Source organism: Acomys russatus, chromosome 20 (assembly GCF_903995435.1).
Source record: "Acomys russatus chromosome 20, mAcoRus1.1, whole genome shotgun sequence".
Classification (NCBI taxonomy): Eukaryota; Metazoa; Chordata; class Mammalia; order Rodentia; family Muridae; genus Acomys; species Acomys russatus.
Window position 1 is genome coordinate 63,885,959 of NC_067156.1, and position 12,382 is coordinate 63,898,340.

Below are 12,382 nucleotides of genomic sequence, written 5' to 3' on the forward strand. Positions count from 1 at the left end.
CAGCACTCATCAGGGAATTTAGGGTGCAGCTTAGAGTGGGTGCAGGCCCCGGGGTCCAGGCTTCTCTGGTCTGAAGAGGGCCCATAAATGTGTGTTTTTTATAAAAATCACATTTGAGTGATTGTAATTCAGGTGGATTTGGACTGGACTTTCAAAAATCAAAGCAAAAATAACACATTGAAAGTATGGCAGCTATAGGGAAATTGATAGAACGGGAGGTAAAGTATGCTAAATAAATGAAATAAACCAACTCAGAAAAATCCCACATTTTCTCTCATATGTGAATGTAGATGTGTGTGTGTGAGTGTGTGTGTATGTATGTGTGTGAGTGTGAATGTGTGTATGTATGTGTGTGTATGTATGTGTATGTGAGTGCGAATGTGTGTATGTATGTGTGTGTGAGTGTGAATGTGTGTATGTATGTGTGTGAGTGTGAATGTGTGTGTATGTATGTGTGTGAGTGTGAATGTGTGTGTATGTATGTGTGTGTGAGTGTGAATGTGTGTATGTATGCGTGTGTGAGTGTGAATGTGTGTGTATGTATGTGTGTGAGTGTGAATGTGTGTGAGTGTGTGAATGTGTGTATGTGTGTGTGTGTGAGTGTGAATGTGTGTGTATGTATGTGTGTATGAGTGTGAATGTGTGTGTATGTATGTGTGTGTGAGTGTGAATGTGTGTGTATGTATGTGTGTGTGAGTGTGTGTATTGTGAGCATGCGAATGTGTGTGTGAGAGACTGTGTGTGTATGAATATGTGTGTGTGTGAGAGAGTGTGTGTGAGAGTGTGTGTGAATGTGTATGTGCAGGAAAAGGTGTAAAGAATGGGAGGAGGAAGAGGGAACACGTTGTTTATATGTTGAAGCAGAAGGGAGAACTATTGGGCTGGAGAGATGCCTATGTGGCTAAGAGCATTTGAGGCTGCTGCTCTGCTAGAGAACTTGTTTGGACGAGCACTCATAACCGGCAGTTTACAATCACCGTAACTCCAGTTCCGAGGGATTTAATGGTTCTCTTCTGGCCACCCACACTGTGTCTACACCCTGCCAGAGACACGCATACACAAACGTAACTGAAAATAAACCCTGAAAAGTTTTTAGAAAGGAAGAAAGCTATTGGTGTACGTGTGTGTGTGTGGGGGGGGGATGGAGGAGGGCAGTAAGGAGTCAGATAAGAACAAAATGTAGTGATTATAGAAAGACATGACTTGGGCTGGAGAGACGGCTCAGTAGTTAAGAGCACCGCTTGCTCTTCCAAAGGTCCTGAGTTCAATTCCCAGCAGCCACATGGTGGCTCACAACTATCTATAATGTGATCTGGTGCTCTCTTCTGGCCTGAAGGTGTACATGCAGGCAGAACACTGTATATATAATAATAAATAAATCTTAAAAAATAAAAAATAAAAAAATAAAGACATAACTTGAATATGAAAATGTCACAATGAAACCCAGGTCTTTGCTGACTTAAAAAATTAGCAACCGAATATGCTAGCAAAACAGCACCACACACTGCTTAACATTTAGCTTCTACAAATGATAATAAAACATAGGACCCCTAATAAAAAATGAGACTTCTACAACAAGCTGTAAAAAGAAACTCCAAAATTGCTTTTAACCTGCTCTCACCTGCTTACAGACAAAGCTTGCACCTCTACAAGGCAACCAAGCCAATATCCTGTGGCCTGATCCTCAAAGATCCAACAGCATTCAAATCAGCAAGCACATCTTCATGGAACATGGACCCATGCAACACAGAGCTCTCTCTCTCTCTCTGTCTCTTTCTCTCTCTGTCTCTCTCTCTGTGTCTTTCGGTGTCTCTCTCTCTGTCTCTCTGTCTCTGTCTCGTCTCTGTCTCTCTCTCTCTCGTGTGTGTGTGTGTGTGTGTGTGTGTGTGTGTGTGTGTGTGTGTGTGTGTATTTTGTATAGCCCTGGTTGTCCTGGAGCTCACCCTGTAGACTAAGCTGGCCTTGAACTCATAGAAATCTATCTGCCTCTGCCTCCTGAGTGCTAGGTTTAAAGACATGCACTACCACTGTCCAGTGGATTCCATGGTTTTAATTTTTTTAATTATTTTTTAAAGGTGATATAACTATGTAGCCATGGTTGGCCCCAAACTCACAAGGATCCACTTGCCTTTGCCTCCTGAGTGTTGGAATTACTTTCAGGTATAATCTGACTGGGCCCCACAGTCAGTTTCCCTCCCTTCATTCTTCTTCTTCTTCTTCTTCTTCTTCTTCTTCTTCTTCTTCTTCTTCTTCTTCTTCTTCTTCTTCTTCTTTTTCTTCTTCTTCTTCTTCTTCTTCTTCCTCCTCCTCCTCCTCCTTCTCTTCTCTTCTCTCTCTCTCTCTCTCTCTCTCTCTCTCTCTCTCTCTCTCTCTCTCTCTCTTCTTACTCTATAGCAATGGAACTCACTGTGTAGACCTGGATCTCATAGAGATCCTCCTGCCTCAGACTCCCACGTTCTGAGATGAAAGGCGTGCAAAGCATGCCATCAGAACTCCAGACTTTAGTAGTCCCAGGCCATCTCTGACCCTCAGGGATAGGAACAACTTCCCTCTGACAAAAAGCATGCTGTCTGCACAAGGCCTGCACTGGTCTAAGGCAGACTTGGTTGCAGTGCTGATGGGAGAAGTGAAGATGAACGTCAGTCCCTCCCCAAGGCTCCCTCTCTAACTGACAAGCGCTGGCGAAAGAAAAATCAGCTCTTCAAGGGAGTCTCACTTGGTATACAAACTACATGAAAGGGCAGGCCCCACACCCAGAAGTAGATAGGTAACACTGTATAATTCAATAGTATTTTGGATTTTTTTTTTCATAATGCTTTGTTTGGGCTTTAAAAAAAAACTGTACTGGTCTTTTGCTCATATATTAAGCTGGGGAAGATTTTGAACAAGATAGAGGGGAAACCCTGAACAGAATACATTGTATGAAGAAATATTTTCAATTAAAAAAAAATCAAGCTGGCTGGGCTCCTCCCAGTTGAGGACCCCACCCCCCCTCCCTCCCAGTTGATAACACAGAGGCTCCTCTTCAACTTCTAAGGGTGTGTGGTAACCTTGACTGCACATAGGCACACTCTGGGAGCTTTGAAAACCGCTCACCCTGGGCACACCCTAGAGATCTGATGGGGCCCGGCTGGGACCTGAACACCAGGAGTTTCACATGTTCTCCACAAGAGCAGCCTGCCTCCTTGTCCCTTGACATTCCTCTCTGCACCTGCTCAGGCCAATCTAAGCATGACAGACCGTGTCTGCAGCACTGTGCTTTATGGTTCGGACAGACCCCTCCAGAAGTTAAGTGTTGGGGAAAGAATCCAAAGCCACCCTCATCTCTGCTGATGCTCTGAGAACCAGGCAGCTCTCAGGGGACTGGAACTGCTTACTCTTACATCATAACAACAATACTTTCCCTCCCCCACTCCTTTCCTGTTCTGGTTACTGCAAGCCCAGAGGCATTTTTTCTTTCTCCTCTCTCCTATATTTTGCTTTTCTCCATATTTTTTCCTTCTTACCTCAAACGATTCCACTTAGGACTTCCTGCTTGCTTGTCTCCATGGGGCGAGCTCTTTTTCCCTAGCAGCTGCTTTTCCTATAGGAGCTGTTGTCACCACCTCCTCAGCAACACCTCCCCCTATCCCCTGCCTGCCCCGCCCGCCCCGTGTCTTCTAGCTGTACCCTTGGGACAACCCTCCATCCTACCTGTTCACAGGTGCACCTACTGCATCTCAGTGGCTGCCGTAGCCTCCTGCGCCCCTGCAGTGTGGCCAGAGGGGCCAAAGTACCCCGCTGTAGTACTTTTCCTTTAGGCCCACCGGGCACACTCAGCAGGCGTCTGGGGCCAATGAAAAACTTTGTTTCTTTGTTTGGTTTCTTGAGCAGGGTGCTTCCGGTTGGTAGTTTCATTTTTCTTTGGTTTCTGTTAGAGTGCAGAGCTAGCCTCCCATTACTACTGAGACAGAGACTTCATTTTGGGAGTTTCTCACTTCCTCCTGCAGGTGGGTACCCAGTGTTCCTCACTGTGTACCCTCAGGATGGGGACTGAGGCCTTACCAGTCTCCAGGAGAGCCTCTTTTAGAAGCAGATTAGGGCCCAGGGTACAGAACCTACAGGCGTTTTCAAGCCTGGATGCACGATGGAGCACACCCTGGAACACACGTTATGCCTGATACCTTGATGTTTTCATGGGACTTCTAACAGTGGGAGCGGATGTATCTCTGACTCTTTTGCCTGCTCTTGGGGCTCCTTTCCTCCTTCTCAATTGCCTTGGCTTTTATCTTGTTATATTTTATTTTGCTTTGTCCTGTTTTGCTGTCCTTTCTTGGAGGTCTGCTCTTTTCTGAAGAGGAAACAGAGGTGCAGTAGTGGATCTGGGGGAGAGGGGAGGTGGGGAAGTGGGAGATGTGGACGTAGGGAACCCTGTGGTTGGAGTGTACAGTATGAAAGGAGTACATATTTTCAATACAACCGGTAGCTCAGAAAAAAGAAGAAAGAAACACATTTGTGTCCATGCCTGTGTCCATGCCTGTGTCCATGCCTGTGTCCATGCCTGTGTCTATGCCTGTGTCCATGCCTGTGTCCATGCCTGTGTCCATGCCTGTGTCCATGCCTGTGCTCGTGCCTGTGTCCATGCCTGTGTCCATGTCTGTGTCCATGCCTGTGTCCATGCCTGTGTTCATGCCTGTGTCCATGCCTGCTGCTGACTTGCTTGGCCCAGAACAGGCTTGTGGATCTGAACCAGATGGTGCTCATCCACCTGATAAGCCTACGTATTGATCTCATAGGCGAGACTTGCTTCAGCACAACTCATACCATTCAAGAGTTTATGGGAAAGTTCAGATTCTTGATTCCATCTGGAGCTGCCGAACGCTCATCTTTGGGGCTGAGGCTGAGGACCTATATGTTTAGGAAGCTCCACAGGTAATTCCTTTGTGTTCATCAATGTGCAGCCAGTGCATTGCAGTGTGCAACCAAAAGGGAGAGGGCTTATTGGAGGCAGTGTCTCATTTGTGAATGCACATGAGCTTCTCATAGTGTGGCTCTTGATCCACAGTGTCCATGACCTGAGAACGTAACAGAGAGGCCCGTTCTCACTTCTGCCACCTCCACATCTGATCCCGGGAGGCAGCATAGTCATCTCTGTTAAGTGTGCAATTCCAAACCAACTCCGACACACACTGAACTCCGACTGGCCCCAAAATATCATCTGCCTGTCTCAGTGAGACTGTCATATAACTTGGGGGTCCAAGGTATGGGGGACCTCTAAGGGAAGCTCTTGCCCGACCATTGAGCGACACCACGCAGTGGGGAATCTGTCAGGAGAGGATGGTTGTGGAAGCCTGTCCAGGGCTCACAGTTGTTGCTCATGAATTGGTGATGAGCTTGGGGCTGGACGGTATGGACTGTTGTTTACTGAGCGCCATGCATATGTGTTAGGATAGAGGGTCTGGGCAGTCAGTTCTCAAGGTGAGACTGGGTGAGCTGGGCTGCTGGAAAGTCTTGTGTGTGCACATACTTGCTTGTTGTGTGTAAAACAGAGTTCAAATTCTACCCAGGACAGGTAGACTATCCTACCAAAGGCAAGGGAGTGGAGATTTGTGTCAGCCAGTTGTCAGTGACGACACAGAGCTGCGGCATGATGTCAGCAGAGTAGTTTAAGGAATGAAAGAGACAAACAGCAAAAGGACAGTGTCTGCCCCCAGCAATTCCCCCCCCCCCCCCAGAGAGTTGAATTAATCATGTGCCTCAGCCTTGGGTAAATCAGTGTCATTGTTCGTGCAAGGGCTTTCTTGTGAATGAATGAAAGTGTGTGTATTTTTTGTTTTCATACCTTACTGTGTTACATTACCTCCCGTATTATAATACACTGCTTTGTCTGCACGTGTGCTTACAAAACGGTGTTGTTTTTGTGTTTGCCCAGGCCTGCCATTACTGATGGTATAAAACTTCCACTAGGGCTGCTTTTGAGTGATTGGAATGATGTCACTGAGTGGCTTGGGGAGGGGCTGCTCACTTGCACAGCTCTCTCTCTCTCTCTCTCTCTCTCTCTCTCTCTCTCTCTCTCTCTCTCTCTCTCTCAGGAGTTGGGAAGCTGGCTGCAGCTCTTTACTTCTGGTGCTTAATTGGAGTGCGAGACTTGATGGTCCACCTTGGGATCTCATAGACATCGTATATTTTCACAGGCGTTCCTTCACCCCATCTGTTTCCACCTTGCTTGGGATTCTGGGCCAACTCAGCTTGCTTTACAGGGGAGCCTAGTGAGGTACTCAGAACAGCTGAAGGATTTTATTAGTGGTCAGCAACCAAAATGGCGTACGCATGCAAGGGTTCCGACTCTTAATAAAACCAGACTATAAAGCTTAGGTGGAAATACACAAGGACCCATTCTTTAATGGTCAGATGTCATCGCGTGGTGGTTGAAGGGCAGCTGAGTAAGCTTCAAGCATAAACAGCCTTTGGGAGAAATTCCTAACTGCCTGATCCTTAGAGAACCATAATTCCACGGCTAGTAAAACACAGCCTAGGACCTTCTTGGCCTCAAGGTGTGACCACAAATGCAGAGGTTAGCTCTGGAGTGTGAGTCACTTCCTTTTCCTATGTGGAGGACTTTTCTGCTTGGAGGAGTGCTCTATTTTCCTGGAAAAGTCATAAAGGGTTGGATGGGATCTGGAAGAGAAATACACATCTCAGTGCTCTTGGGCTGGTGGTAAAAGATGGCTGGCGGGGGGGGGGGGTCGCTGGCATATGGAGAAATGAACTGTAAATGGAGAGCCTAGCTTTTTTAAAAAATAAATTTTGATAAAATATGGTTCTTCCTTAAACCTGCATTTATAAGTCTGTTTTCTTGCTTTCACCTCCCTCCCTCCTCATGCTATGCAAGTATATTTTCATGTGTGTGAGTAGCTGCATGCGGAGGTCTGAGGTCAAAGTTGGGTGTCTTTCTTTGTCATTCTACGCTGAATCAGTAGCTCATCAGTTTGGCAAGACTAGCTGGATTTCCAGGTCTAGGAGTCTGCCTGTCTCTGCCTCCCTAAGCTAGGGCTGCAGGTGCATGCCATTATGCCTGGCTTTTTACGTGTGTGCTCAGGACTCTAAGCTCAGGCCCTCCAACACTGTCTGTGTAGCAAGCACTGAGCCATCTCTCCAGCCCCAGACTTCCGTGTTATCTCAGCACCTCAGCATGCTGAACTGGAAGTGTGTGTTGATGTTTCAGTATTATTACAGGAGGTTCATTCTCCCCTGGAAAGGGCTGGGATGCCGGGCTAAGTGGCTTTCTACGAAAGATGACTGTATCTTAGGAGCACAGGAGGAGACACACTCAGAGTAACTAAGTACCAAGTGGCTGGCCATTCACGAAGGGCTGGTTTAGTGATCTTGGTGCACAAGGCTGAAAGAGTATATGCTGAAAGGTAATGTGAGGTTAATCTGTACCAACACCACAGGAAGCACTGCAAATGGCCGTTTCTGCATAACTCTCCACAAGAAAGCCAGCTTCTTTTCTGATCAGTCTTACCCGCAGTTCCTCTTTCCAGACACGGGCTCGGGTGTGAAAACCTCTCTGCTGCACTCTACATGAGTGTGCAGGTAAGCCTTGTTTTAAGAAAACCCAGATACCAATTTTCAAACAGCAAGTTTAATGAGAGTATGATTTTGAATCTTACACAAGCAAAGGTGTTTGTTTACTCTATGATTTCAACGTTGTAAAAGATCAAGTTTTATCTTGTGACATTTCTGCAAATATTCCTACGGTGTGAAGAATGTGCACTGGCATTTTCAGTGGATTCAGGTGTCTAGTCCCAAGTCTGGAGAGCATCTCCCATGTCTAAGAATAAACTTCCAGAGGACACTGATACTTTCCTCTCTGTCCTCTGGGAACCCTCCCATAAGTAACTTGACCCAGGGCAAATTGCTTGCTGGTCATGCTGAGTTGATTAGCTTATGGGAGATGGAAAAGAATAAACATTTCAGAGCTAGAAGGACTTCGGAGCCCCTCCTTGTCGTCGTAAAGAAACCCCTGTCAACAAGAAACAGGCTGAGTTGGGGGTGGAGTGAGAGGACTGGCCAGAGACAGTTGGAGCTCATTAGTGGAAGAGCAGGGTCGGGACCCGGCCCTCTCACCTTGCAGGCAACAAATGTTTCCTGGCATCGAGCTTTACCTCACTAAATAACTGAAAGGAGTGACTGGTAAGTTCCCCCTAAAGAGAGTTCCCAAAGAGCCATTTGTGGATATTTAGTCTAAACTAACGTGGCTTTGATGAGTCCTGTGCATCTTACCGAGGGTCCCAACTAGTGACCACATACATATCAGACAGAAGGGAGGTGAAGTGGTGTTAGCCTGGGGTGCAGACCATGTGCCGTAGGCCGCGTTATGTGACATGCTTTAGAAAGAGCAGCTTAGGAGACGTCGTAGGCCTGGTACTTTGTAATTGTTGATGCCCTTCTGTTCTTCTCCTGGGACAGGAAGTAGACGCGGTTGGCCTCTGGGTAGGTGACTTTGCTGAGTGGCAGCTTGTAGATGGCAGGGTTGTTGGTTGTGAGGAGAAGGAAGGTGAGCGCTGAGAGGCAGAAGGGCCAGGTGCAGGGCGGTAATCCAAACTGGGATGGAGAGGAGGTGAGAGAAACTTGTTACACCAGATGTGAATACTTGTTCAACTAGCCTGTATCAGTTGCCTGCAGCCCTGCTTAGGGAAGGACTCATGGGTGAGGGTAATACGTGTCTGATAGCCAATATAAACGAAATGAGGCTGTCAGTGTATACTGTGACAGGTAAGCACATGCCTTCCAAAATACAGCCACTAAATCCTTAATAGTTGTCAATATATTTTGATGTACAAGACTTGTTTTGTCTTGTGGAACGGGGTCAGTCTATACTTCCAGGTCCAGGAGCTATGGGCATTCCATTTCCCCCTTCAGTTTTTTTGAAAGAATGCATCTGGCAGCCGTTTTGTAGCTAACGACATGGAGGTAGTTGGTTGGACTAAAGACAGGGGCCTGATTCAAAGCAGGCACATGACAAGAGCCACTGGGATCCCTCTTTTGAGAATGTGAACTGAAAGACACAGAGATGGTATCCACAGGGCTCCTGACCTGAAAAGACTAGAGAACCAAGTGGCCGTAGGTGGCATTTAGCAACTGTGGCACAGAACCCTTTTACAGAGACACAGGAAAGGAGCAGATTTGGAGAAAGGCGGAGGAGTGGCAGGCTTGTCCTTGCAGAGGGAGGTGAAGGTTAGCACCTCTCGTCTGAAGGGTTCTCCCACCTTCCCATTTCATTCCTTATCACGTTGACCTGGCTTGGATTCCCTGAGGCACTGTGCAGCATTTAATACTTTCCCCAGTCTTCAGCTGAGTTAGCTGAGTGCATGAAAGGCTTACAAAGAGCCTACACATTCAATTATGAGTCAGATCAAGCTGTCTTTCCATCCTCCAAGCATTTTACTATAGTCAACAGAAGCCTCAGGTGGTGCCATGGGGGAAATGCTGCTGGTCACATGCAAGTCCAAAGACCACACAGTTAGCAAGACTTGGAACCACCAGACTAGAGGCTGTAAGGCTTAGCTACGAGTGATGGATTCCACTCAACCAGTCTTCCCGAAGCTCTAATAAGATGCAATAAAGTGTTTTGGGAAGCATCCATTGAAGCCCCATGGTAGACAGATCTCAGCTCTGATTACCTTATTATAGTTTTTTAATCTTTCTGAGGCCTTTTCCCTCAACAGTGTATTGCTACCTACTCAGGGAGCTGGTGCTTAGCGCATGCCAAGTACCCAGTAAACGGTCCTCAGGGCACAGCCATTATTATCAAGCAGATAGCGGCGCTGTTGAAGGCCAGGACTTGCATGCATATATGCTGGTTGCAAAGGCAAAGAATACGGCTCACAGGGCTTTTCTGAGGAGGCATCGGCTGGTTTTATAAATGTAGTTCAATGCTTTTTATACTGTGCCCTTCGATGAAGTTGGAAACTTCTTCTGGGTAGGTCGATAGCTATCTTTTAGCTTTTTTTTAGTATCCTTGATGATCATAAGCGCAACAAGTCAACTTTTTGTTTGTTTGTTGGGAAGAATGTCTGCATGGAATAGCAGTCTATAATCTCCCAGCACCCAGGAAGACCATGCAGCTCTGTGAACACCGAGATCTGGGGACCAAGGCTTCCTGCACCTCTCCTAGAGCCCTGCCAGAGGCAGGCAGGCACCTGGCATGCTTACAGAGTGATGGTGCCAGAACTGATGTTGGAAGGCTGAGGTGGATGGTCCTACAAGAGGTCATGTCTAGCTTCTTGTCTCCATTCAGTGTTTCTGAGGCTCCCTCACCCCAGTTCTAGCATCCCCTGTGTGTGTGTGTGTGTGTGTGTGTGTGTGTGTGTGTGTGTGTCCATGCCTTCAGGCCTTCATTTTCTCATTATCTCTTTCTTCTTCTTCTTCTTTTTTTTGCCCTCTTGTAAAACTCTAAGATTAAGATATGAATGTGGAAGAGCCCCGATCTGGCTCAGCATCTAGGCTGAGCTGAATAAAGATTACTGAGCACTAACGGTGTCACAAATGTTGTGTGTCAGGCATTTGCAGTGAAGGCACATGCAGTAAGTGGTGGAAGCATCAGAGAGACTCAGTCCACAGAGAGATAGGATGGTATCAGGAAGGCTAATCTGGCTTCCGGTGCTAAGCCCCGCCCTTTCTTACGCTACAGGTGACAGATGATTCTAGCCAGGTGTTGTTCGGAATATCTATCATCTCCAGAAGTGCAAGTGCATCTGTGACTTTTTTTTTTCTGCTTGGGTAACCAGCCTGGCAGAACCGAATATAGTCTAAAGAGACATCTGTGTTTCCCAGTCTTTTAGGATATTGAAAGAATGGACCTCAAGAAATGGACAACTCCCCAAGAATCTCACGCTGGAAAAGATGTCAGGCTGGGGATGGGGGTGTGTTCTTGTCTTCAGGAGAGAGGTTTACAGCTTGTGAGATCGTCTCCCCAGGTAAGGCTGAAGTCCAGACAATGATGGGTTGGTAGCGGGAGGGACCATAGCTCACCCAGAACTGCTTAGATGTATACACCCCAGCCTTCTCATCTCACTGCAGGGCCTTCAGCAGGTGGACTTGAAGGAGGGCCACTGGATCTCTTTCTCCCTCTCCCCAACACTGCCATATTGAACACATTTCCTTTTTCTTGCTTTTTTTTACTGTTCATTTGGCTGTTTTAAATTCACTTCTCAAGAAATGGGTGGCCAAACTTGACTCCTTGGGGTATGCAGATCATGACCTCAAGTTGAGTAGGCCCTGTCTATGGGAAGTTTCCCTTGTACTCTTACCATAGGCAGGGTAGGATGGGCTGATTTGTTAGGTGAGCCTGGTGCACTCACTCCATGCTGGGCCTGAAGGAGCCAAGTGGAAGCTCCCATTTTGCACACCACCCTAAACTGGGCTCAAAGCAAAGAGGAGGCTCTGAGACTATGTGTGCCCATAAACTCCCAAGCTTAAGATTCTTTTTGGATGACCAGGTCACAGCTCTGTGTTCCCTGAAGCCATTGTCAAGGACCCTTCCCGTGAACCATACTAGTTCCTCAGGCATGGAGAAGTAAGTACACTGTCCATGAGCCAGGCAGGCAGATAATTTACTTATGTACACAAGTGAAATAATAAAGATTTGGCACTAGCTCTGTAGGATGGCAGACTAGAATGGAGTTATATTGGAAAGATTTGCTCTTCAAAGTGCTCTACTGGCTACTGGTGATGGAGTTGATCGACTTCAAGTTGATATATAAGCTTTTGAGACCCTGTTCCTGTTAAGGAGGGTAGCAGGATGTGAGCCAAAGGGCTGAGGGGTTTGGTGTAGCATTTGGGAAGTGGAGAGGGGCACGTGGTTTTTAGCTCACATGACTTACCACAGACAGCATGTTGGCCAGGGCGGCACCCAGGTAGGCTGCGAACAGTGCTAGAAAAAGGACGGATCACAAATAGCTCAGTAAAGACGCAACAGCAGCTCAGCTTCATCTCCGTATTCCCTGTTCGTTAATTTTATGTCTCAATGGTATCTCTCACCCGAACTAAGTCCCGTTCCCATTGCCTTGCAGCTTTAAAAGTGTTAAATTCCATGAAAATGCCAGCGCAGCTAAGAGAGCAGATGAACTTTGTTAAAAAGGTCCAGCATTTAGCTGTGACAGTTCTCTTGGGTCCCACCACCATGTTTTCCAGTAAAGGAACATTTAATAGCATCAACCATAAATGAAAAATTTACAATAAAGCAAAAGCAAGTGAGCCTCGGAATTCCCTGCTGGAATATCCCATCAGGAACTATTAGCATGGCATAGGCTTCTAGGAGAGAAACAGTATCCTGTAAGCTTGGGGGAGGCCAGAGCTGCCTACTGCTTTGTGTTTTAAGCTGTGCAGGAAAGGCCAT

At 46.8% G+C, this 12,382-nt stretch overlaps 1 protein-coding gene across 1 annotated transcript in view; it reads right to left on the reverse strand.

Annotated features, from left to right (window-relative positions):
* Positions 1-7,694: 7,694 nt before the first annotated feature.
* Slc14a2 (solute carrier family 14 member 2) overlaps positions 7,695-12,382 on the reverse strand; it is a 172,880-nt gene continuing 168,192 nt past the window's right edge. Inside the window, exons 19-20 of the mRNA XM_051163708.1 lie at positions 11,868-11,917; positions 7,695-8,586 (exon numbers count right to left, since the gene is read on the reverse strand). Coding sequence (XP_051019665.1) covers positions 8,386-8,586; positions 11,868-11,917 — 251 coding nt within the window. The 3' untranslated portion in view covers positions 7,695-8,385. The remainder of the gene's footprint in view (positions 8,587-11,867; positions 11,918-12,382) is intronic.